The 27,509-nt window shown below is 45.1% G+C and overlaps 2 protein-coding genes across 2 annotated transcripts in view; both read right to left on the bottom strand.

The window, feature by feature from the left end:
* AGBL4 (AGBL carboxypeptidase 4) overlaps positions 1-27,509 on the bottom strand; it is a 966,914-nt gene that overhangs the window by 267,278 nt on the left and 672,127 nt on the right. The gene's annotated exons all lie outside the window — the stretch shown is intronic.
* BEND5 (BEN domain containing 5) lies at positions 3,456-27,438 on the bottom strand. The gene is made up of 7 exons (XM_075287817.1): positions 27,228-27,438; positions 24,083-24,219; positions 18,395-18,779; positions 9,461-9,553; positions 7,312-7,460; positions 5,813-6,026; positions 3,456-3,717 (listed from the first exon to the last, which is right to left on the bottom strand). Exons 1-7 carry the CDS (start codon positions 27,418-27,420, stop codon positions 3,560-3,562), a joined length of 1,329 nt encoding a protein of 442 aa, XP_075143918.1. The 5' UTR covers positions 27,421-27,438; the 3' UTR covers positions 3,456-3,559.

The following is a 27,509-nucleotide window of genomic DNA, read 5'->3' as shown; positions in this document are numbered from 1 at the left end:
GTAACTAGGCTTTCTCAAAATTGTCAAGCAAGCAAAGAGTAACTAGACTGGAACCAAAGTCTTTCTGTAATTCTTGTCGTCATATTATATAAAAGGGATCATTTCTTTATAGACACATCGCCCCTCCCCCCTCTTCAGTTCACAAAATGGCTGCCCGCAAGATGACCGAGAGACAGGTTCACTAAAGTGGCAAATTTAGTTTCACAATTTTCAATGCATAATAAATATTACAATAGTGCAAATGAAACCACAGACCGATATTCTTTATGTCTTTCTATGAAGAGAAAGTAAGACATTTATTCACAGGTTTGGTACAAAAAAATTGCTAAGCAAAAACATACCCAGAAGTCTTTGTGCCAGGTAGATACTGCCATGTAAACATAAGGTGATATTATTATGGGTGGCTGGGGATTACGTCTTTATGGTTTTAATACATTTTCACCATTGTGTTGGTCAGTTTATACGTAGACAGTGGCTGGCAGGACTTCAGGTCATTTCTGAGAGTCCAGGTCCAGTCGTGGTTGACCAGGACTGATATACACGTACCGGAGAGGATGGCTTTGAAGTAGAGTTAAATCAAGTTATTAAAGGGATTTTCCAGGGGTGGTACCTTGTACATGTACAATATGTAGCTGAGGATGGGTACTATACAGTATTACAAAAAAACCAAAAACGTGATATTTACCCCCCCCCCCCTCATATCCCCCTGATCCGAGGCTGCACATGGCCACCGCTGGTGACTCCCAAACAGGAAATGCTGGTTCAGCCAATCACGGGGCTGGTGACCTGTCTCAGCCTGTGATTGGCTAAATGGGCATTTCCTGTGTGTCGGGAGAGAACAGGAAGTAGAAACCCCTTTGTCCATCCCCTTCCTTTTGACATTTTTTCTTACAGGTGGTGTCCACCAAGAGCCATGACACAGATTTATGAAGACTTTCGTTATTAACATGAATGCCACTTTGGCAGCGCAGGGTGCGGCCCATATATGACTAGGCACACCCATCCTACTATCTACTGGGAAGGACATCTACACCATCTTTGTGCTGACGGAGATTTCCAGCGTCATTGATACCAGATTTCTGGCGTAAATAATAGTAATTTTGGCATGGTCAATGGCCCCGTCCCCTGCATGCTCTATTACGAAAAAGAGGGTGCAGCAAGGGCTGTGCAAAAAAATAAAAAGTCATTTTTTGTGCAAATATCTGATTTATTTATTGTTAGAGGCAACAGTTCGCATTAAGCAGAGGAGAAGTAGCCTTACAAGACTCACGGCCTCTCATACATGGTCTTGCCAAGTCCTACAGAGCAATAGTCTGCCCAGGTTAATAAAAGGGATGCCAAAAAAGGACCCCCGTGCCTTATGGTAGGGGGTCCGTATGGTAGGAATATGGACAGGGGTTGTCCTATGGAGATAATCCCTTTGGTGTTTCCATAATTTATATACCATGTTGGTTTTAGTTGGCCTCTGCAATATAGATTTGGCACGGCTGGTGGCATCGTGAACCGCGGAGAAGGACAGGACAGAACCCACCAAAAGAGGATCCGCAAATAAAACAAACCACAACAAACGAAAACAATGCAGGGTAAATCATGCATCAAAGTAGAAAAAGAACGCAGGGATTCCTTGGCAGAAAAAGAGGGAATGAGAAGGAGGGAAGAGGAGAAGGAGGAAGGACCAAACAACAAGGGGCTATGACAGACGAAACACAAAACAAAAAACAACAACAAAAAAAAGGGCTGGGGGAAGAGAGGTGACTCCGGCCACTAGAGACGAGGACACAACTAGCCACGCGGCTTCAACACATCAGGTCACGGTAGGCCTGCGACCCCTGGAATAGTATCCATGGAGTCCAAGCATCCATGAAAGCCCTTCAAGGGACACCATGAGGTCTTCCATGGTCCGTCTTCTTCCCAGAGAAACTGGACAGAGGACGGAAACCCGGCAGTCAGTTTGCAAAATGACCCTGAGCGTCTTCTGCCTCTCTGGACTGCATGTCCAGTTTCGCCACGGAGAGGCACAAGATGCTCACAGGTGGTCACTTTGCAAACCCATTCAAGTGAATGGGTTTGAAAACTGACCGCCGGGTTTCCGTCCCCTGTCCAGTTTCTCGGGGCAGAAGACGGAAACCCGCCGGATTACATAAGGTGGAGACCGGGCGCTGGTGTGAACCCACCCTGAATGATGTATATGCATCATGTATTTGGACTCTCCCTCTGATAATGGGGTCTGGTAACTTGGTAAAAGTATCTACAAGAGGTCTATGAACTGTGATGCGATATTCTTCGCAGCAGCAGCAGATTTTTGGCAGCAATGAAAACGTAACCTCATGTCTAGATTTTTGCAACCGCAACATTCAATCAGATTGTACCTTATAAAGAGGTGACCTCTATGGGTTATTTTAGACATGTTTAATACATGGGAACCGATGCATTCACTTACCATGTGACAACTTACATTCAAGTACTATGTCTACTCATGGCACAGTGTGTGATATGTGCAAAACAGCCGTACAGAACCAGAATACGTGATAAAAAAAACAATAAAATACGTTTAAATAAAAAAAAAACTAACTAGAATACGTGAACTGCGCTTACAAGACAAAGTTTTACTCTAACTAGTTGTAAACCAAGCAAAACCGGCAGCATAAAAGAAAGCAAAAAGTAAAGTGCACTTCAAGCAACTCTCCCTTAAAGGGGTAATGCCCTATGCCAAATGGGAGTCAAATAACCCTTTAAGACGCAGCACCTTTGCCATTATACCTATAGAGGAAATGACCCAGCTTTCCCAGACTGAACAGTAACAGTGGTTCACATTCACTAATACATGGCACCAGCTTTGGCAGGTCTGAAAATACTAGATTTTAAGTCCATCAGCTCAGGTCTATTCCAAACATACAAAATTTTGGTTCAAAATATTGCAATATTTCAAGCCACTCCCCTTTCTTCTAAGCCCCTCCCTTTTAACTAGACCACACCCCCACGTCAGACCAGTCAGAAAAACATGGCTTAAAACAAGGCGCGGCATTTTACCCCATTCTCTAAATGCAAACATATTAGTATACGTTCAGAGGATGTATCGCTGCCTAGCCAAGCATCTTTGACATTCTGGGGCGGGGGAAAGTTGGGTGGGAACAATAACAGCTGCCACGTCGGTGGTCACCCAGTTTTTCAGTTAAAACAATAAAAAATGGCCACGGAAAGTTCAAGGGTTAATACTTTGATATTTTTTCATATTTTAGCGGGAAATACTTGTTTGTTTTTGGCTAGGCTGGCAGATCGGACGCCAACGGAACGTTAAAACGGAGCGACGGGATAGCTGAGGCCGATCTTCCGATCGCGGAGTCCAACGCGAATCAGCTTTATCAGTTCCAATGTTGATCGCAAAGACTTGCAATTCTTTGCCGGTAAGAATCGCACCGCGTGCTGTAGAGTTCACGTCCACGATCACACACACAGACGTCATGTGATACGTGCGTTTTGGTTCTCGCTGCGAAACGGACAAAGCACTAGAGACTGGTGGAATAAGACAATCACCCCCGACTTACAAAACCTGGCAGGTTTATTGGAGACTGAATTTGGCCTCTTTCCTCTCTTCGTTTTTGCAAGACTTGTTGATGTCCATTATCTTCTCGCAGATGTACTTGTTGACTTTGGAGAGCCTCTGTGCGATTTCGTTCTCGTCCATCGTCTCTTGTGCTATTCTGTCGTATACGCATTCTGAAAGGAGACAAAAGGCGCGAGGAGATTAAAGGACGCTCCTCGAGCAGAGAGAAGCTTCACGAGACGACCGTCATGGTTATATAGTGTCAGTATACATCTGCGTATAGAGGACCTTCAGCATCAGGAAGATGTAGACCTGTCACACGTTCCGATCGGAGGGGGTCTGAGAGCTGAGAACCCAACGGATCACTGAAACGAAGGAGCGGAGATCAGTGCCCCTTGGCTGTGCTCGGAGAGACGGGGTTAGAGGAGCACAGGCTTGTAAAAAGTATAGAAGTCTGTTCATGTCTCAGAGCAAAGCCGAACATAGCCAAAGGGGAGCAACACTCAGCGGAGAGATTTTGCTCCATTGGTTCAGGAGGTCTCAATTTCCGAAGAGTTAGTACTTCTGACATTTAACCATGACATGTCAAAAATAATGCGTACTTTAAAGGGATCCTATCATTGGATACAATTTTTTCTCGATAACACGTAGGAATAGCCTTAAGAAAAGCTACTCTTCTCCTACCTTTAGATGTCTTTTCCGTGCCACCGTTTGGTAGAAATCCGGGTTTTCTTTGGTATGCAAATGATTTCTCTTGCAGCACTGGGGGCGGGCCTCAACGCTCAAACAGCACTGGAGGTGTCCTAAATGCTGCGAGAGAACTCTCCAGCGACGCCTCCATCTTCTTCAGAAACGGCCTCTCCCTGTGTCTTCTTCCGTCCTGGGTTTCAATCTTCTAGGCCTCGGGCCGAGCCGACTGCGCATGCCTGGGCCACAAGAAAATGGCCGCTTACACAACTTACAGTGTAAGCGTCCATTTTCTTGTGGCCCGAGCAGGCGCAGTCGGCTCTGCTCGAGGCCTGGAAGATTGAAACCCAGGACGGAAGACGACACAGGGAGAGGGCATTCCAGAAAAAGATAGAGGAGGCGCTGGAGAGTTCTCTCGCAGCATTGGGGATGCCCCCAGTGCTGTTTAAGAGCTGAGGCCTGCCCCCAGTGCTGCAAGAGAATTTATTTGCATACCAAAGAAAACCTGGATTTCTACCGAACGGCGGCGCTGAAAAGACATCTAAAGGTAGGAGAAGAATAGCCTTTTTACGGAGTAAAATGGTCCGCATTTTGACGTGGTAAGCCATGTCAGAATCCGGACCAAAATGCGCCCACCGCAGCTAGCCACAAGTGTCGCGGTTTCCGACAGTCGCAGCTTTCCGCTCCAGATTAGGCCTTAATAAATAGGCCTAGTCGGGAGGGAGGTGTTGCGAGGCGGATGTCCACAGCTGAATCAGCCACGTAATCTGGAAGAAGAAAGGGCAGCTCGCTTCTTTTTTCCACAAATGGGAACAAGGAGATGCCTGGCTCCCATTGATTTCAATGGGATGCGGTTTTTTGAGCCAGATTCTGACGCGGATTCTGCATCAAAATCCAGCCCATCTGACTCCGTGTGAACTAGTCCTAAGGCCCAGACTACCTCATGAATGTGTACTCCCAATATTAAGGTGCTGTAGAAGATATCTAACAAGGCATGCTAGATACAGATTATATACACCATGTAGTGTATACTCCCGTCCTGAGGACACTCACAAGCCGTTATGGGATCAATGGGCGTTGCACGTCGCTGCTCTCTATGGTATACAACAAATAACGTATTGCAGAATATTGCTGTGATATTACAAAGGACAAGGCGTCTGCACTTGCAAAGCTACCTGGACACGTCTCCTCCTTCGGCAGACTACCATTAAGATGGCAGAGACTGAACCTGTGTAGTCTGCTGGATTCCCCCTTGAGCCGGTCTCCTTGGTGACACTCATCAGAGAGTGCGGGAGAGAAGAGAGCGCTGCGTAAAGATCAGTGCTGGAAGGAACTAAACTGAAGAGAGAACAGCGAGGAGCTTCATTGTTCCCATCACTGAGACTCGCTTTTAATGTTACCAACTTCAATTTAGCTTCCTCCTGTGGAGACCGGAGCACCAAGGGCCACTCTCACAGTGACGGATGTCAGCGGCGAGGTGCGAGGCTTTCAGCGTCTTACACTGCTTTATTTCTGGACTGAAGAATCCTGATCAATTAGTAAGTAATATAGAAGAAAGAATCCAAGTAGGAGATAGTCTACCTCTGATAACGCTCAGCTTGTGAGGAGACAGCGGAGGTTTGGGACTTGCATCCTTCTTCTTCTTTGTAGCCACACCGGTGACGCTTCGGTTTTTCAGGACGTCTGTGCCCCAGATCATAACGGCCAGATTCTTGGTGTACTTGGAATCTCCTTGCGTTGCTTGTAGCTGGTGCCATTTCTCCTCGTTCACCCATACACCGCTGCCCAGATGGACCTAGGTGTAGGTGGTAGGTTAGAAAGCCATGTTACATATATCATGTCATGATAGATAGATGATAGATAGATAGATAGATAGATAGATAGAAAGATAGGAGATAGATAGATAGATAGATAGATAGATAGATAGGAGATAGATAGATAGATGATAGATAGATAGATAGATAGATAGATAGATAGATAGATAGATAGATAGATAGATAGATAGATAGGAGATAGATAGATAGGAGATAGATAGATAGGAGATAGATAGATAGATAGATAGATAGATAGATAGATAGATAGATAGATAGATAATAGATAGATGATAGATAGATAGGAGATAGATAGATAGATAGATAGATAGATAGATAGATAGATAGATAGATAGGAGATAGATAGTTAGATAGATAGGAGATAGATAGATAGATAGATAGATAGATAGATAGATAGATAGGAGATAGATAGATAGGAGATAGATAGATAGGAGATAGATAGATAGATAGATAGATAGATAGATAGATAGGAGATAGATAGGAGATAGATAGGAGATAGATAGATAGGAGATAGATAGATAGGAGATAGATAGATAGATAGGAGATAGATAGATAGATAGATAGATAGATAGATAGGAGATAGATAGATAGACAGATAGATAGATAGATAGGAGATAGATAGATAGATAGATAGATAGATAGGAGATAGATAGATAGATAGATAGATAGATAGATAGGAGATAGATATATAGATAGATAGGAGATAGATAGATAGATAGATAGATAGATAGATAGATAGATAGATAGGAGATAGATATATAGATAGATAGATGATAGATAGGAGATAGATAGATAGATGGATAGATAGATAGATAGATAGATAGATAGATAGATAGATAGATAGATAGGAGATAGATAGATAGATAGATAGATAGATAGGAGATAGATAGATAGATAGATAGATAGATAGATAGATAGATAGATAGGAGATAGATAGATACATAGATAGATAGATAGATAGGAGATAGATAGATAGATAGATAGATAGATAGATAGATAGATAGGAGATAGATAGATAGATAGATAGATAGATAGATAGGAGATAGATAGATACATAGATAGATAGATAGATAGGAGATAGATAGATAGATAGATAGATAGATAGATAGATACATAGATAGATAGATAGATAGATAGATAGATAGATAGATAGATAGATAGATAGATAGATAGATAGATAGATCCTGGCAGCAGTACCCTTGCAGTGTGACATATGGGTAGGGGGTAACTATACAACGTCTCCCTTACCTTCCCATTCTCTAGAATGTATTTATCCAGCACTGGGGTTGGGGTCGGATAGAAGGACGATGTATTCGCCTCCTCAATGACTAACTTGTGGATTTCTGGTTCAGGTTCACACAGGTCTGAAGTTTCTGTCTTTAATTCCATTGTGAATCCTAGACACATAAACAACAAGGCGCCAAGTGTAAGAAATCGGATGAGAACGAACCGTAAGATTATACAAAAGAACTGAAAAACTTCTACTTATGGCCCCTTTAAATAATTGTGTTGAACCATACAGTCCCTCTGCTATTCCTCCTGGAAATTGCAGCGTAAACTAAATTTAGTAAAGAGCCCAGTCACTCCGCTGCGAGAAGTAATGGCGGACGCTCTCCAAGTGCTAAAGACGGCGGGAAACTGCCCTTGTAAGCAAATCCGAGGCCGCCGTTGTGTAAGATTCTCGCCTCCGGCGCCGCTTTATTGCCTTGTTTTTCGAGCAAGTGAAACGTCTATACATTTCTGGCAGAGGAATTAAAAATAAAATTAAGAAATCGCTAAAAATTAATTGGCTTTATGGCGTTCCTGGATGGAGACATAAATTGTCAGCTTATGATTCGGCTGCAAAAAAACAGCTTTATTTATAATCAATCTGGCGTCAGGCGGGGAGAGGAATAAAATTATCGCAAAAGAGCGTTTTACTCTTATAGAAAAAAAATAAATTATCAATAAATATTTCCCCAAGTTTTTATTGTGAAAGAATTATGCCCAACTCAGCAGATCCTCCCATCCTAACCTCAAGGGTTAGATTTGTGGAAACCGCTGAGTAGCGCTGTCCTATGGAGTTTCCTTAATGCCCATAGAAGAGAACAGGAGCTACGGAAACAGGGTAGCACATCATAACCGAGTAGCTACAAAGGCGGTGCGGCTCAGCTGTGCTATGTTGTTTCTGAAGGTCCCATGGGAGTCACAGGATCACCGTAGAGCAACGCTGCCCTATGTGTTACCATAATGCCCATAGAGGAGAACAGGAGATGTGGAAACAGGGTAGCATGTCGTAATGTAGAGCAGCACAGCTCAGCTGATCCCACAAATCCTGCCCTAGGGCCCAGGAAATGTAGCACTTAGTGATTTGCTGAGTTGAGAATAACCCCTTACATGTCCGACAACCCGGGCTCACTAAAGAACTGCACAGTTCCTGGGAGCACCAGAGAGTAGTCCGAGGAGAGTCATCTCTAAGTAAGTAGAAAGGTTTGTTTTTGTAAATGCGGCCCTGGACGGCTTTACAACAAGGCGATTTAGGACAAATAAGGGACTGTGGGTGGTTCAGAGACCCAAATCAACCAGACAGGTTCCCTTTAAGGGTAAGTTCACACAGGGTTTTTGGACCGGAACCTGAAGCGGAAACAGGTAGCCGCGACTGAATGCTGGTGCACTGCACCGGCATCCTGTCGCGCACTCCGCTCCGGATTAGGCCCAATGAATGGGCCTAGTCGGGAGGAGGGAGTGCCTTCAGGCCGAATCGGGAATGAATAAGCATCTCGCTTCTTACCTGACCGGCTCCCATTGATTTCAATGAGAGCCGTCTTTTTGGTCAGGATTTTGAGGCGAATACGGCCTCAAAGTCCTGACCAAAAAACCCGTGTGAACTTCCCCTAAAGTCCCTCTTACCTGGTCACTTAGAGATAAAGACGTTGCGGTGCATTCACGTACAACGTATCACTCCAGTGTTTGGAAGGTCTTAGGACAACCCCAGTAGGACCTGTGGCGGCCATCTTTGTTCCTATCCAGCTTTGCAAGTATAAAGAACTTTCATTGCCCAAAAACATACAAATCTAACATGAGATAACCACACGGTTTCCAAAAATCCCTAGTTTGAGTGTGGGTGGGGTTTAGTAATAAATAGGAACATAAAGCGGAGGGGTGAGGAGGGTCTGTCCGCTCCCCTACAGACCACTAATAAATATGTTGTCACCTCTTCACTCCATTTACAATCCCGCATAACAAATGGCAGGGTGAATGTAACGGCCGGGAAGGGTTAGCTCGAAAATAAATATGGAAATGTATCGCTGCCGAGACAAACGTTCCTGCATTTTGCATATAAAAGAAATGTCATCTTTCAATAATGTAAAGAATTATCTCGGTGAATGGCGACGATGCCTAGACGGGGGAGTCTGACCTTCATTTGTTCCGGATAGGTCTGTGTTTTCGGGTCCTATTGCGACCGGAGATGAGCCGTGAATCCCATTCGATCTGTAATTCCAGGGAGAGACTATGAAACAAACATAAAGCAATAGGAGATCAGGTTTATAAAGAGGTAGTCACCAAAAACACAAATCACTTCTATATATAAAATACCAATCCATCTTCTTGCAACTAGAAGTTACATTAAAGGGGCTGCATCGTTTACAAAATCCATTTCCATATACCCATATGGAGGAAACAGAGTTGCCCCGCTGTCCATGATCCTCATATCACAGCCAAAGAGTTGTCCTGTCCTGTATTACAAAGACAACTTGATTGGAATGGACTATGTGTAATACTGATTCTCACCAGTGGTGTCACTGCAGGTAAATGGAACACCTACTGCCCATTCCATACACAGGATGGATGATCGCTTCAGGATCCAATAGGGGAAACATTGTTATTAGCTTATTGTCCAGGTACCCTCCTCCTATGAAAGAACCCTGTAAAGATCCAGTGCACTACCATGGTGATAATACGCCAATCTCATGCTACAGTCTGCACGGGCAAAAAATTAATTTTAAAAATTTCACATCTATTCACCATTTCTTTATGTGTGCCAATCCAATGATGGCCCTCAGATGGTCCTCCTGGTCTCTGTGACGATGCCCGACCACGTATACAGGGTAAGGAGCCGACTCCTTCTAGGTCCATGCAGTGTATGGTATAGGTGTAAGAAGAGGCATCGAAAAGCTGTGCCCCCCGTCAGCGCCCACCGCCCAGATATTTATGGCCTAATCCTGAGGACACACCATACATAAAAATGACTAAATCACCACATGGTGCCCACTGAAATCAATGGGCAATCCATGTAACGCATAGGCGTGTTGAGTCCTCCAGAGAAAGATGGAGGTGTTCTATGTCGCCATTCTGTGCCCCATTCATAAAGGACATTCACTGTCCCTATAAACCCAATGCTAATCCACATTTTACAAGGAGTCGTCCGTCCTAATAGAATATTGGGCTTGGTTTCTTTCTTGCTCTTTCTGACAACCTTCTATCATGCCGATTCCTAAAATCAGAAGGTCAATTGTAGAGAACGCCTTCAAAATGAATTTTTTGGAATCAGTCAGGTATTACCATGCTTGTCTAAGATGCCCAAAGCTGGACAGAAAAGGGGCAACTGTTATTTCACTTCCACTCCTGTTTCAGCAAATAAGGCTTCATTCTAACATTTTTGGGATCTATGCGAAATAGGAAACTTTATTTTGTATCTCCGGAGTATGAAAGTCTGGTCATGTGATCATATGTACAGGTGTAGGGCTTATAGCGGTATAATTTTCAGGTCTTATTCAGCCCTTACAATAGGGCTGTACAGTCAGTATCATGGAGTAGGAGTCAGAAAAAACCCCCGCTGACATTGGCTTATTGGGAAGGTGGACTACACGTATGAGAAGACAAGCCAGAAACAATAAGGACATCATGGCTGATTATCAGGAGGACACTACATGTATGAGAAGATAACCTGACCACAATAAGGACATCATGGCTGGTTATCAGGGGGACACTACATGTATGAGAAGAAAACCTGACCACAATAAGGACATCATGGCTGGTTATCAGGAGGACACTACATGTATGAGAAGATAACCTGACCACAATAAGGACATCATGGCTGGTTATCAGGAGGACACTACATGTATGAGAAGATAACCTGACCACAATAAGGACATCATGGCTGGTTATCAGGAGGACACTACATGTAGGAGAAGATGACCCGACCACAATAAGGACATCATGGCTGGTTATCAGGAGGACAGTACATGTATGAGAAGATAACCCGACCACAATAAGGACATCATGGCTCGTTATCAGGAGGACACAACATGTATGAGAAGATAACCTGACCACAATAAGGACATCATGGCTGGTTATCAGGAGGACACTACATGTATGAGAAGATAATCCGACCACAATAAGGACATCATGGTTGGTTATTAGGAGGACACTACATGTATGAGAAGATAACCCGACCACAATAAGGACATCACGGCTGGTTATCAGGAGGACACTACATGTATGAGAAGATAACCTGACCACAATAAGGACATCATGGCTGGTTATCAGGAGGACACTACATGTATGAGAAGATAACCTGACCACAATAAGGACATCATGGCTGGTTATCAGGAGAGGACACTACATGTATGAGAAGATAACCTGACCACAATAAGGACATCATGGCTGGGTTTCTAACCAGTCTCAGACTATAGAAAGTTCCTTCACTCATGGTTGTATCTGTTGTCCACCATTTCAGTCATCACTAAGATAGTTAGGGGGTATCTTCAAAAACTTCAACATTTTTAATGATTTATTTTTGCAACAAAGTTTCACTTTTAATTGTCTACAAATACGAATACGGTGACGGGTTCATGGAAAACCCCTTTAAGACCTTTTCTAATTCTAGTGACTGTTCCAAAAAAAAAGTAATAAATAAGAATGTTCCCAAAAGAAACAAGTAAAAAAAAAACAAGTGGAATCAAAGCGGGCACATCTCAGCAGACAAGGAAGGATTTTAATGAATCTTTTTTATTTTCATGAGGTTGCTTTAAAAGGCGACCACTCCGGCGTCTCCTTCAGAAGTAGAGGAGCAGGTACATCAAAGCCTATGAAGGAAGTTGGGCCCCGGAGCAGCCGCAGATTTGATCTGATTAGAAGTTAAAGTTGATAAAGCCGCAGTTCTAAGTTACATGAGTCCTGAGGAGAATCATTGTAATTAGAGGAGCCGAGCGTCGCTCTCAGTCAGCGGGCTGTGAAATCCGGAGGACGGCGCCACAAACCGCTATGAACTTTGTCACTAACGAAAGGAAAATCATTTAGATGCCGCACAAAATGAAATCACTCGACAGAACCGAGCCGGTGCTTTATTCTAATTTCCAGAGGTCCTTCTCAGTCTTGAGATCCTGCAATCCTACGTCTTAAAGGGACGCCGTGCCTGTAAATGTTTCTCTGCCGTTCACTTGATTAGAATCTATTACTTCCTGTAAGCTATCACTGAAGGCTCAATCTGGTGTTCTTAAAGGGATCCTATCATTAAAACTACTATGTAGGAATAGCCTTAAGAAAGGCTATTCTTCTGCTACCTTTAGATGTCTTCTCCGCCGCCGTTCGGTATATAATCCGGTTTTCGTCAGTATGTAAATGAGTGTCCCTTGCAGCACTGGGGGCGGGCCTCAGCGCTCAAACAGCACTGGGGGCGTTCACAATGCTGCGAGAGAACTCTCCAGTGACGCCTCCATCTTCTTCAGGAACGGCCTCTCTCCGCGTCTTCTTCCGGTGCTGGCTTAAAACTTCTAGGCCTCGGGAAGCCGACTGCACATGCCTGCTGGTCGCAAGAAAATGGCCGCTTACAATACTGTGTAAGCAGATATTTTCTTGTGGCCGGCTGGCATGCGCAGTCCGCTTTACCCTAGGCCCTAGACCTAGAAGTTTGAAGCCAGCACCGGAAGAAGACATGAACAAAACCTGTTCCTGAAGAAGATGGAGTCGGCACTGGAGATTTCTCTCGCACCATTGGGGACACCCCCAGTGCTATTTGAGCGCTGTGGACCGCCCCCAGTGCTGTGAGGGAACTCATTTACATACCGACAAAAAACGGATTATATACCAAACGACGGCCTGGAGAAGACATCTAAAGGTAGGAGAAGAATAACCTTTCTTAAGGCAGAAAAAATTGAGTTTTAATGATAGGATCCCTTTAAAGGGGTTTTCCTGGAATAAAATATTGATGACTAACCCTTAAAGGGGTTCTCTAGACCCAAATTGAATTTTCATACTGATGACCCACTCACAAGGTAGATCGTCAGTATGTGACCACCCAGACCCCACACAGATCAGCTGTCGTAAAAGTTTTTAATGGAGGACAAGCAAGGGCAGCAAACTTCTATACACGTCATAGGAGCGGCACAGCACTTAGATGAACATCCTGAATACAGAACCCTCCTCTATTATCCCAAAATCTTCTACAATGGACAACCCCTTCGAGGTCTTCCCACCTAGGATACATTTGGACAAATTCAATCAAAACTGTATCATTAAAAACTAGGGTTGAACGATCGGGAAAGATCAGATCCCGATCGGCAATCGAGTAAATTTCACGATCGTGATCGGCTGGAAAATTATCGAAAATCGAATTTTAAAAAACGATCCTGAAATCTCAAGATCGGCTCAACCCTACTCATGTATATATCATAAATAGGGTTGAGCGATCGGGATCGGGGAAAGATCGGATCCGGATCGTCGATCGAGCAAATTTCACGCTGGAAAATGATCGAAAGTCGATCCTGAAAATCGATTCTGAAATCTCAAGATCAGCTCAACCCTATTAAATACACATCAAGCCATTTTGACCCAGTTTTTGATTCTGCAGATGAAACCTGTTATATACTACACCCTACCTGACCGTCTGAATACACCCCTAGGAAACCAGACAACACCAGGAGAAGACTGTGCACGACAATGAAGAACGTGCGGCGCAGCAAGACCGACAGTAAGTTCTGCGCTATCCGTACCGAGGGAAGAGATCGCCTTTAATTTCGCATGCGGCAGTTTTTGCTTACCGCACTGAAATTTGAGGATGTTTAAGGATATTTGTCTAACCTCGGTACTCTATACATGTTTTAGCTGGCTCTTCTGAGACCTCCTGGGAGCAGGGAAGGATGGAAGAAACATCCCATACGATACTCCGTAAAGACATCAAACGTGGAGATGGCAGAAGAGAACTAGAGAAAAGCCGACTGCGGGTCAGCGGGAGGTGAGGGAGTCTGCTGTTAACAAGACACACTCAAAATATGGGAAAGAAATGAGGAGAGAAGGGGGTTAAGGTTTCTCCCAGAGCTCCATTACTGAGCGCAGTTATGTGAATATCATTTGGAGGAGTCTGTGCAATATTACAAGAAGCTGCTTAGTCTGTAATAAGAATATCTCACCTGCTAGACTTACTGCTAGAGCTCCGGGGATACATGTACAAATCTAAGGCGCCGTGTATATGTCCGAGGGTGGTCACTGCCTTGTTCAGTGAAATCGGAGCAAAGCCCCCCCCCCCCATAGAAACCAATGTAGCACTGAAGGCACTTGGATGTCATCTAGGTGGGAAAACTTGTCACCCACTCGGTCGTGTGCATGAGGCCTAAATGCGTTAAGAGGAACCTTAAACCTAAATGGGAGACAGCTGTGTCCACTGTTTATTAGTCATTTAAGAAGGTGGAGATTAGTCAAGCGGTAGGGAATAAACATTCTTTTTGTCAAGATGGGGGAGGCTCCTGCTGCAGCCAGTTGTCTTACAGCCCATACATTGAAGTGGATCTGCTCTATATTGGGCCAATAACCAGCTAAGGAGACAGAGTAGGAAGAAGGATGAGGCTTAATCTGTTCTGTAGGGAGGAGGGGGAGGCTCCTGCTGCAGCCAGTTGTCTTACAGCCCATACATTGAAGTGGATCTGCTCTATATTGGGCTAAGGAGACAGAGTAGGAAGGAGGATGAGGCTTAATCTTTCTGTTCTGCAGGACAGAGGGGGAGGCTCCCGCTGCAGCCAGTTGTCTTACAGCCAGATACACTGAAGTTGATCTGCTCTATTATGAGCAAATTGCCAGATAAGTAAGCAGAGCATCGGCAAGGCTGGGGCCTAATCTTTCTGTCCTACTGCAGGCAGTACAAGTGGTGCAACCAGTTGTTTAAAAGCCAAATACAATGCAAAGGATCTGCTCTATATTGGGCTAATAATCATCTAAGGAGACGGAGAGTAGGAAAGAGAATGGGGCTTATTCTCTCTGTCCTACTGCAGAAAGCCAAAGGGGGGAGGCTCCTGCTGCAGTCAGTTCTCTTACTGCCAAATATACTGGAGAGTGGAATCTGCTCTACTTTCATCTAGAAGCCAGCTAAGGAGGCATAGAGAAGCCAAGGAGTGGACCTAATTTTTTGGTCGACCGCGTAGCCAATTGTCTTAGGACCAGATACAGCGAGGAGGGAGAAATGGCAGTGTACACCATCAAACAAAATGGGGAAATAAAGGGATGAGATATTTTTAGCCATTTTCTATTTTTAGCGTTTCTGCAGAGCTGACCACACATAGTAGAGAAAATTTAGATAAAGCCATCTATTTTGTCAATTTAAGGTCTCCAATAAAGTAATAGGTAGGGGGGAGCCCAATCGTTGGATTTCCATATGAGTGATCATTATTATTCATCCAAGTGTGAAAACTCATCCCCGAGTCCCTACTGAAATAAACGTATATGTCCGAGCAATTGTGCAGGATTAGAAAACATGGCGGCTTGGTCTATCGGTAATATGGCCGTGATGCAGCTCATTCTTATTTATTCATTTTAATGGGACGGCCATAGCAAATCCATCACAACAAAGGACGTGAAGAAGAATATCTATCTCCTATCTATCTATCTATCTATCTATCTATCTATCTATCTATCTATCTATCTATCATCTATCTATCTATCTATCTATCTATCTCCTATCGATCTATCTATCTCCTATCTATCTATCTATCTATCTATCTATCTATCTATCTCCTATCGATCTATCTATCTCCTATCTATCTATCTCCTATTTATCTATCTATCTATCTATCTATCTATCTATCTCCTATCTATCTATCTATCTATCTATCTATCTATCTATCATCTATCTATCTATCTATCTATCTATCTATCTCCTATCGATCTATCTATCTATCTATCTATCTATCTATCTATCTCCTATCGATCTATCTATCTCCTATCTATCTATCTATCTATCTATCTATCTATCTATCTATCTATCTATCTATCTCCTATCGATCTATCTATCTCCTATCTATCTATCTCCTATTTATCTATCTATCTATCTATCTATCTATCTATCTATCTATCTACCTACTATCTATGACTGTTATAAGACCGTGGTAACTACTACTAGCAGAGGATGACGGCGACATTCTGGATTTCACTTGTTTGAAGTTCTACAAAGTTACGACAGACCCTCCCCTCCCCCCGCACATATCCGTGAGCTCCGTCTTTATCACAGGCAGCACATGGGACAGAGCCGCCAGAGTCCCTTTATCCTGAAAGCTGGAGGACTGGAATAAAACATATCATATTAACTCTGGGTAAAAAAGGTAAGCAATGCTTGTGCTCCGATGAGACGAGGCAAGCAATGTACTGAAGTCAGCAGGATTTCCAGGTTGCGCGGGGACAGAGCGACTGACAGCACACGGAGATTTGTTAGCAGCCGACGGGGTTTCGAGTCGGTTTATAGATTGCTGGCTTCACCCGGAGTTCTGTGCTCAAAATGAGAGAAATAAATTGTGGAAAGAGGGGCCACTAAAATGGCGCAAGGTTCAGATGACGGAGATAAATCAGAGTATTTAAATGGCTGGCGTGATTCATGGGTAGGAAGGGGCACAACGAAACGGGGAGGGGGGGGGATATGGTTGAAATTACAACTTTGGGAAACTAGATAGCCTCTAACTTTATCTCCATCTAATATGAATGCATTCTCTCCATTGTCTATTAGTATGAACCAGGCCCTATGAAGTGGGGGAGGGGCTGCAAAACTTCCATCAAGGAGAGATTGTCAGGCTAGGTTCACATCTGTGCATGACCCGTCGTCATTCGGGTCCCTAAAACAGCGGTTACCTATGGACAATGGCGGACCACATAGACTATAATGGGGTCTGCTTTTTTCATACTAAAATTGGTGGAGCGAATACTCCTCCGTTCAGGACGCCAACTTCCGCGATTTGTCCAAAGGAGACTTTAGGTGAATTTAAGAATTTTTTTTTTGTGTGTGTCTAGTTCCTCTTATCTGCTCTAGAAGTCTATGGAGAGGGGATGGAGGAGGAGGGAGGGATAAGCAGACACAATAAGTTTTCAGTCACTATATTGCTATAACCTGCTGGAAAACTGCTAAACACTTACTGTGATCTTAGGCAGCATCTCTGTGTCTGTGCTCGTCTTGCTCTCACTGGCTTCTACTCCCCCTCCACTCTCCATAGACTTCTATATAACCTGATCTGTCTGTGAGCTCTAGTCTGTCTTTACCAATGATGGTTCTGAGCTGTGGGAGGCAGAAGATGAGCTGATAACAGGGGATAGAAGTATATATGTTACAAACTTATATACACACACGCGCATGCACGCACACATATATATCATAGTCTGAACAACTGGTAATCTCTAGCAAGTCAAGAGGTGGTTAAATGAAGAGTGAAACTTTATGGGTATACCCAAGACCAAAGATTCATAACCTGTCCTTAAAGGGGTTTTTCCATGAACAAAAACATATTTAGATTGGATTAAATATTTTTGCAAATATAAATAAAAAAAATTTCAGGATTTTAAAGATTTCCTCTAACCATCTTAGACTTGTCAGTAACCCAGCTATGATTTCCTTAAAGGAGTTAATGTTTAGGATCGGCAGGGGCCTGGCACCCTTTACAATGACAAAATGGACTCCTTCAAGGGGCTCTACCATATATAAGTATTCATTTACTGAGTAAAATGAGGAAAAATGAAAAAAAATTCAACGGAAATCCTGCAAAAAAAATATGTCCCTTTGTCTAGATATTGCTGTTATAGACTTGTCCTTCTGATTCCCTCTTGGAACGACCACCTCAGATTCCATGGCTGGTGGTCGCACATGCTCAGTAGCTCAGACCCTGGATTCTTCTGTATACAGAGTCCTATTAATGCACAGGACATCCAGCAAGAACTGGTGCACTAGAAGCCGCTTATTCTCACATATTAGGAGGACGGGGAACACAGAACACCAGGGGGCACCAAGACTAGTCAGGTACAGCAATGTCTGGACACAGGAGCATTTTTTTGTTATGTTTTCGGGTTCAGAAATCCACTTTAAGTTATCGAGTTGATCACTTACCACTGCCCAATCGAAGCAATAAGACATCCTGGAGTCTTCTGTTGAGCACTCGCAGTTCCTTCACTTCTGTGACTAATGTCCCATAGTCCTTTAGTTTTTTGGCCTGCTGAACCAGTTGCCTCCGAGTCCTTTCCAGCTCGTGCTGGATGTGTCTCATTTCCACCTGTTGCTGCTGGTAACTCCTCAGCAACTCCTCATATAAGACTCTGGGGATGAGAGCGTCGTCCAAGGTGTCCATGTTTCCTGCCATAGGACAGGGCTCCAGGAAGATGTCCTCACAGCTGGAGATGTGACTTGGCGTCACACTATTCTGCCTCTCCAGACGGGCCACCACAGCCTCAATGCTTTTGCGGGTTCCTTCTACTTGTTTCCTCCCGTCTGGTCTCTGAATCGATAGAAACAAAGGACAATGAAAATAAAGGAGGCGACTACTGGTAGGAAACTTTCACTAGGGACCGCCCGAGACCTCACGTAGACGACTGAGCATGCAGGCCGAGGGGGTTCGGATTTAATGAAAGGCACTCAGACCGGTGATTGTTACTTTATGTAACTATAGAGGGTAGGAAATTCGGGATTTATCTGTTTTCTGTACTGTTCTCCCATGTAGACAAGGAGTCTGATTCATGGGAGAAGATGTGTTATCTACTGAAGATTCCTCCTTCTTCTTATTGTCCCTCCTTACAAAGGCAGAGTCTAGAGGAGACTTAAGTAAAAAGGACACGTGCATAAGAAAAAGCCCAAGAAAAGCCAAATAAGTGACGCGATGATGGAGTCTACACTGTACCAACAAAGCCTGGGCACATATACAATACTCAATGTCATGGCGGGCACCAATACGAATAACGTTAATGGGATCCTATCATTAAAACGACATTTTTTAATCGATCACACGTAGGAATAGCCTTAAGAAAGTCTATTCTTCTACCTTTATATGTCTTCTCCGCGCTGCAGTTCAGTAGAAATCCGGGTTTTTTTTCGGTAAGCAAATCAGTTCTCTCGCAGCACTGGGGGCGGTCCTCAGCGATCAAACAGCACTGGGGGCGTCCCCAGTGCTGCGAGAGACCTCTCCAGTGCCACCTCCATCTTCTTCAGGAACGGCCTCTTCATGAGTCTTCTTCCGGCCCTGGCTTCAAACTTCTAGGCATGTGGAGTCAGGACTCGGGCAGGCCCGCCTGGTGTAAGCGGCCATTTTCTTGTGGCCACTTACACAGTAAGCTGGGGTAGGCGATCACAAGAAGATGGTCGCGTGCATGTGCAGTCGGCTCTGTCCGACACCCAATGGCAGAGACGACTGTGCATGCGTAAAAGTTTGACCCCAAAAGACACGGAGAGAGGCCATTCCAGAAGATGAAGATGTCACTAGAGATTTCTCTTGCAGGATTGGGGACACCCCCAGTACTGTGAGAGAACTCATTTATATACCGGGATTTCTACGGAACGGCGGCGCGGAGAAGACATCCAAAGGTCGGAGAAGAATAGACTTTCTTAAGGCCATTCCTACGTGTTATCGAGAAAATAAAAAACATTTTAATGATAGGATCCCTTTAAAGGAGTTTTCTGGAACCTTAATATGTATGGTGTCAACATTATGTGATCCTGGGGGTCCGACACCCAGACTGCGCTTAGTAATAGGCCTGAGCTGCTGCACCACGTGACGGATGTACGTGATGTCAATCAGCAGAGAGAAGTGACCGCAGCCTCTCTAAACCAATGATGAGGACCCCCTACCGATGACATATATTAGTCCCCCTTTAAGAGGTATATGCATGTAGATACACACATATATAATAAAAACTAAAGGCGATCAATTACACACGACTTCTAGAAGCTGATCGCCATCTTTTGGATGTCTGTGATAGGCAACCATGAATAAAACATTGTTAGACATTTACGGGGCTCTTTTCTATCTTTGATCCTATAGAAACATCATAAAACACAACTAAACGTTGCAGCGGCCCGAAAGATCTCGATGGCAGACCCTGAAGGACAAGAATGACAGATGTATGTGATGTAAGATGGATGTGACTAATGGTCCTGCAGCACCAATATACAGGAACAATAAAAGGCTTTTATGGCAGGGGATGGCGGCCATGATGGCTCACAAGCTGTAATCCCCTGTAGGACAGTCAGGGTTACAATCTCTGTTTATAAGCTCAGTACACCAGTTATATCCAGATCACATACACCGAGGCATTACTAACCGAGTACTAACACCACACTACAGCACTGACTTACTGACGGCATCATGGCTTTCTGTACCTGTCTAACACAAGGATTTATTTTACTGAGACTCCTGAGGCTCCGGCACTATCACAGCTAGACATCTGGAGCACCATTACCCTATAGCTATATATACAGAGCCCTAGCACCCTATATAGAGCTCCAGCACCCTATAGCTAGACATCTGGAGCTCCATCACCCTATAGCTCTATATATAGAGCCCCAGCACCCTATGGCTATATATAGAGAGCCTCAGCACCCTATAGCTATATATACAGAGCCCCAGCACCCTATAGCTAGATATATAGAGCCCCAGCACCCTATAGCTATATATATGGAGCTCCAGCACCCTATAGCTAGACATCTGGAGCACCATTACCTAATAGCTATATATAGAGAGCACCAGCACCCTATAGCTAGATATATAGAGCTACAGCACCCTATAGCTATATATATGGAGCTCCAGCACCCTATGGCTATATATATGGAGCTCCAGCACCCTATGGCTATATATATGGAGCTCCAGCACCCTATGGCTATATATATGGAGCTCCAGCACCCTATGGCTATATATATGGAGCTCCAGCACCCTATGGCTATATATATGGAGCTCCAGCACCCTATAGCTATATATATAGAGCTCCAGCACCCTATGGCTATATATATGGAGCTCCAGCACCCTATAGCTAGATATATAGAGCTCCAGCACCCTATGGCTATATATATGGAGCTCCAGCACCCTATGGCTATATATATGGAGCTCCAGCACCCTATAGCTATATATATAGAGCTCCAGCACCCTATAGCTATATATATGGAGCTCCAGCACCCTATGGCTATATATATATATGGAGCCCCATCACCCTATAGCTATATATAGAGCTCCAGCACCCTGTAGCTATATATATGGAGCTCCAGCACCCTATAGCTATATATATGGAGCCTCATCACCCTATAGCTATATATATGGAGCTCCAGCATCCTGTAGCTATATATATGGAGCTCCAGCACCCTATAGCTATATATATGGAGCCTCATCACCCTATAGCTATATATATGGAGCTCCAGCACCCTATAGCTATATATATGGCGCCCCATCACCCTATAGCTATATATATGGAGCTCCAGCACCCTATAGCTATATATATGGAGCTCCAGCACCCTATAGCTATATATATGGAGCTCCAGCACCCTATAGCTATATATATGGAGCTCCAGCATCCTATAGCTAGACACCTGGAGCCCCATCACCCTATAGCTATACATATAGAGCCCCAGCACCCTATAGCTATACATAAGGAGCTCCAGCACCCTATAGCTATATATATGGAGCTCTAGCACCCTAAAGCTATATATATGGAGCTCCAGCATCCTATAGAGCCCAAGCAGGGAGCCAGCCTGATACCGGGTGACCGATGGGAGAATGACGGCGACGCCGACATCGTTCTCGTAAGAAAGTTTTGCAGTTTTAAAAGTGAAATCGGAGATGGCAAGTTGTATTTAAGTAAAACAGAGAAAAAAAAAATCTGGATTCATTAAGACGTAATTAGTTAAAGCAATACTTTATGTGCGGTAATCAAGGTGCAGAGATTTCAGCTGAATACATCATTAACCTTCTCCCTGGCAGACGTACAACGGTGTGAAATACGGCTAATAAAGACGCCAGAACACCGCGCTGACACTTGAGGAGTTCACGTCTTCTTCTATCTTGTTTTAGCACAATTAATGTGACCAAACTCGGAAGGTGTTTAACCCCTCGATGGCCACGGGCCAGTGACAAGGAACAATACGAGACAGAATAACGATAACGGGTCTGAAGACATTGGCACTGGATGTCGGGAGGATTCACATCGGCGATGGCCCTTCCGTCATCAGAGGGACACAAAAAAACAGAATTTAGTTTTGTCACCTGGCAGACCCCAATGGTGCCCGCCAGTGCATTTCTAAGGCAGAGCCGACTTAACATGCGGTGGGCCACTTTTTTTGTGCCCGCTTACGCGAGCATGCGCGGTACGCTCCTGTAGTTCTATGGCCGCCCGCCTGTGATGTCCGCTCTGCCAGCGGGCCTCGGTCATTGAATTTTGACCCACCGTGCGCCAGAAGAAGACGCGTGAGGAGGCCGTTGCTGAAGAAGATGGAGGTGGCGCTGGAGAGAGTTCTCTCACAGCATTGGGGACACCTCCAGTGCTGTTTGAGCGCTGGGGACCGCCCCCAGTGCTGTGAGAGAACTCATTTGCATACTGACACAAAATGGGATTTCAAGCGAACAGTGGTGCGGAGAAGACCAGACCCCAAAGGGGGTAAATAAATGACCGAGTAGTAAAGGGAGAATTTGGCAGCACTGTAAGAATGGCAGATGTACGTGACTAATGGTCCTGCAGCACCGATATACATGTACAAGGAAAGGCTTTTATGGCAGGGGATGGCAGCCATGATGGCTCCACAGCTGTAATCTCCTCTAGGATAGTCAGGATTACAATCACTTCTATGCAGAAATAAGACGGGACCAGTAACAACCCGTACATAGGCAAGTTTCTCAGTTACCCCCTTAACCCCTTGACTCCCCACATGGTAATAATACATCATGGGCACTATACAGTTCTAATGTCGCACTAGTACAGAGTTATGACTATGCTGACCTAGAGAGTGCCTCTCCAGACTAGCTCATAGAGGGATGACCAGCCACTAGAAAAGTCCTGCGAGCAGCACTTGTCTCATACGGAAACAACACAGACCCTATTATAGTCCATGGGGTCCATAGGTTTCCTTAGGTAACAGCTTTTTTTTTTATGCATATAGGTTTCCATTCGGGGGTCCCAAACATACTTCCCAGGTCTAAGGGTCCATGCACACAACCGTATGTGCATCCAAGTTCGGGGCAGAGCTTATCATGGAACGTAGTCACATGGCACTCGGAGTGATCCCTGAACGGATTCCGTGGTGCATTCATCTCTATGGGACTTCCGAACCATTCCTTACAAATAACAAAGGGCAGAATAGGACCTGCTCTATAGTCATCCGGAACAGAATGGAAACGAAAGCCCCACAGACGCGCGTGTACTTGGATGACACTCAGATGTCATTCTGGGTATCAGTCAACTGCGTTCTATGACAAATTTGGCCCCCAACTTGATACATTTACGTCTACGTCTGTTCCGGATGAACATAGGGCAGGTCCTGTTTTGCTCCGTGTTATCGGAAAGGAATGGATCGGGAGTCCCATAGAGGTGAATACATCACGGCATGCACTTGAATGACACTCACATATCACTCCGATGTCATCCGACTGCGTTCCGGGATAAACTCAGCCCCCAACTCCGCCCTCCCCCCCCCCCACGCATATTCCCTAAAGGTTTTGTTAAAAGCTTGCAAAACCCTTAAGTTAGAAGACCCAATTTCCCTGATAATGAAGTATTTAGGACCAGGAGCTAACAGTTTCCACCCCATCATTTTGTCACTCACATTTACCTTACTGTGCCGCCGCTCGCCGTCCTCCTCCTCTTCATTCTCTTTAAACTCCCAGGACCCTTCGGAAGAGTTCAGACACAGCTTGGGGATTTTGATTTTTTTTTGCATGACGCGGCTTTCCAGATCAGTTTTGTTTTCTTGGAAAAAAAAAAAAAAAGAAAATAGAAAGCGCATTAAACAGATGAGACGTGGCTTCTCTTGAAGATCAAACTGGGCTTTGTGCTGCAAACATTAAAAAGAGGCGGCTTCTAGGTGGCGAGAATTTGCCAAGACTATTTTATGTCTCTACAATGGATACAGAACAAAGGAGCGATGTGTATCGGAGAGCGGACGGCTTCGCAATTCAACTTTCCCTCAAAACTTTTCTTTAAAGCGTCTGTTTTCTCGCTCAGGCCATTCGGAATACGGCACAAAGCGGCGGAGACGGGATTTTTAGTAATAAACGGAGGCTAAATCTAATGACAACTTCATAAAGCTATGCGGTGTATGGAAGAGGTCTCACTAATATACAAATATATTGGGGCAGATTTACTAAGCCTTAAAGGGGTAGAGGGGATAACGTCTTAGACTGTCTTTTTAGGCCCAGGTCACATCTGCACATGGGTTTCCGTTCGGGGAAGACTAGTCCGCATGAAAAAAGCAGTTACCTATGGGAAACCAGCAGACCCCATAGACTATAATGGGGTCCGTGTGGTTTCTGCACGAAAAGTGCAGAGAGAAAAGTGCTGGCCAAAATGCAGAGGTGAACAGGCCCATAGACCCCCACCGATTAGGAGAACTGGGGTATTCTGAATGGCGCGGTGCTCAGGCAGCCTCCTATACATTTCAATGGAAGTGCCGGAGAGAGCCGAAGATGGGGTTCATGTGTTGCCCGACCACCACTTCTTTTATAACAGGGGACAAAACACCCCCCATTCTCCTGGTCAGTGGGGGTCTAAGCGGCAGAACAGAGGAACCCAGTCACTCAGCTGTATCTGTAACTCTCATAGAGATTCAATGAAGGGCAGAGGGCACACTCCACCGCCACTCCGTGCAAACTCCTCCTCGCCACAATCGTACAAATGGGAATGGCTTTGGGGCCAGAATACCCCTCTAAGGGGCTTTTCTGCTGTAAAAAAGACAAAATATTCAGATAAAATATATATCAGATAAAAATACATTAAAAACAAGTAAAAAATACTCCTATGTGTCTCTATGGTTAAAGACTACAAACAAAGATGGTGTGTAGTCATAAAGGGGAACGTCCGGATCCAGCATGAGCCGCTCAGGACTTAATAACAGGCTCCTCTTAATAGTTTCGGGGCCTCTCGAGGGGGGGAGGGGGGGTCCATGAGTCAGAAATGAAATCTCCACCAGTCAGGGGATCACCCATAATTCCACTATAACGCGCGCCAGTTTTAGGTCACCAGTTATAGTAAAACTGTCAGCTGCCCGAAGACCCTGTTCACGTGGTGGTCCCCAAACCTTCTAGGCACAGTCCGCGGTGTTGCCCCCAGGCTGCGCAGTCCGCCTGCATTGTAGTCTATGAGAGGTACAGACCAGCTGAGCATTCTCACTTAGGGTGTTGGTACATGGCAGATTTCGGCAAGCGTCCTATATATCGGAATGAGACTTGCAGAAAGCCATGGACAGAATGGAACCGATTTACCAGGGGATGTATCAGGTGACTCTAGGCTCTGTCGTCAGAGGACCAGAAGAACCCAAAACTGACCGATAAAATAGTGGGCACCAGCAAAGCTCCATGTACCCCAATGGCTATAATAGGGTCCACTGGATATCCGCTTTTTGTAACTAAATTTGCAGGTTAGACGGACACTCCGACAGTCTCCTCTACTGCAGATGTAAATGTAGCCGGAGTGAGGTATCAGTGACTCTGTTGGGGCCGGAAAATCTCTTTAACATCTTAAACAAAGCAGCACTTACCTCGCTGATCCCCACCGCTACTCTGTCAACACTTCCTGGATCTTGGCCTCTTCCATCTGCTCAGCCAATCACTGTCAGAGAGGAGTCACCACCGAGCCAGTGATCGCCCGATCGATCATTTCCTGTGTGTCGGGAGGGAGCAGGAAGTAGACAGGAGGGGGGACCCAGGAAGTAGCGGTATAAGAACGGCGGGGATCAGTAAGGGGAGTACCACTTTGCTTTTAACCCATTATGAAAACATTGTATTCCTTTATCTAGAATGGTTACTACATGGCATTAAATGTGGCATCGAAACCAGGGTCGGCATCGGATTTGTCTACAGTAGGCGGCTAGGGCTACATAGTCATTTTGGCCGTGACCATAGATCAGCGAGTTTCCGTCAGCCATTAATGTGGGGTTGGGGCATGCACTGATGGCACACACGGGGCACACCGGACATGACTAGCACCAGTGTCATGTGACTTGAACGGCATCATGTGACTTTATCCTTGTTCCGACAGGACTACGCAGCGATTTTAGCCGTGACTCCCACGGCGCGCACACAGATCGCCAATTTACCTTGCATCTTCTTCACTCATATCAATAAATACCGCGACTGCAACGTCTAGACTTTATTTGCCGAATAACGTCACCGTACTCTCGGGGTTGCATTCATTTGAGTGAAGGTGTTGCGGTACCCAATGGAGTTATGGCTTAAGAAAGTCAAAATCGCATGATGGCGCTCAAGTCACATCTGGTGCGCCCCCCTATGTGTCCTCGGGGGCCTCAGTACAGCCAATAATATGGGACTGCACTAAGGACACATAGTGGGCACCGGATATGGCGGTCACATCTGGCACAAGGGTCACGTGACTAGAGCGCCATCATGTAACATTATCTTTCTTCAGCGATTTTGGCCGTGAATCCCAAAAAATCGTTGGGTCAATTTGTGACCTCTTTACTCGTGAACGCCGTGACTGCGACATCAAGCCGAATATTGATTGCGAGTTAAAGTCGCCGTAGTCTCGGGGTCACGTTAATATGAACGAGCGTTGCGATGAACCAACGAAGAAAGACAAAATCACATGATGCCCCTCAAGTCACGTGACCCTCGTGCACCCCCCATGTATCCAGTGCGCCCCCTAGGTGATAGCAATGTCTGTGTAGGGAATGATCCCCAATAGTCGTGACATGACCTGACCTGTCGTGATATCAGCCCCCCCCCCCCATGCTATCTCCTCACCTGCCAGTGCCAGGATCTGCGCCCTCTGCAGCGTTGTCTTCCCCTCGGCCTCTTCCTCCTCCGGGCTCCGGTACACCGTGTAAACCTTCCGCTTGTCAAAATCGTCGGTGGAGCTGGGCAGGAAGCCGGGCACCCGGGCGGCCGGTAACGTGTAGCAGACGTTATCCTCTAGGAAGCGGACTAAAGCGAACATGTTCCGCCCGCTGTCGGGCCCGGGCTCCGCCGCTCGGCAATCAGCCACGACGCGCTGCCCTGGCAACGGAGGATGCGGCGGCGGCGACT

The sequence above is a fragment of the Leptodactylus fuscus genome, chromosome 9 (genome assembly GCF_031893055.1).
Source record: "Leptodactylus fuscus isolate aLepFus1 chromosome 9, aLepFus1.hap2, whole genome shotgun sequence".
Taxonomy (NCBI): domain Eukaryota; kingdom Metazoa; phylum Chordata; class Amphibia; order Anura; family Leptodactylidae; genus Leptodactylus; species Leptodactylus fuscus.
Note: the sequence above shows the minus strand (reverse complement) of the source record. Positions and strands in the feature narration are given on the sequence as shown.

What these genes read in the sequence shown, in the direction of transcription:
- BEND5 (XM_075287817.1), bottom strand. Translation starts at nt 27,420, where the DNA reads ATGTTCGCTTTAGTCCGCTTCCTAGAGGATAACGTCTGCTACACGTTA. An exon ending in GCAGATCCTGGCACTGGCAG is followed by an intron (nt 24,220 to 27,227) that starts GTGAGGAGATAG and finishes TTTTTTTCCAAG; the next exon opens with AAAACAAAACTGATCTGGAA. An exon ending in GCGAGCGGCGGCACAGTAAG is followed by an intron (nt 18,780 to 24,082) that starts GTAAATGTGAGT and finishes CTATCGATTCAG; the next exon opens with AGACCAGACGGGAGGAAACA.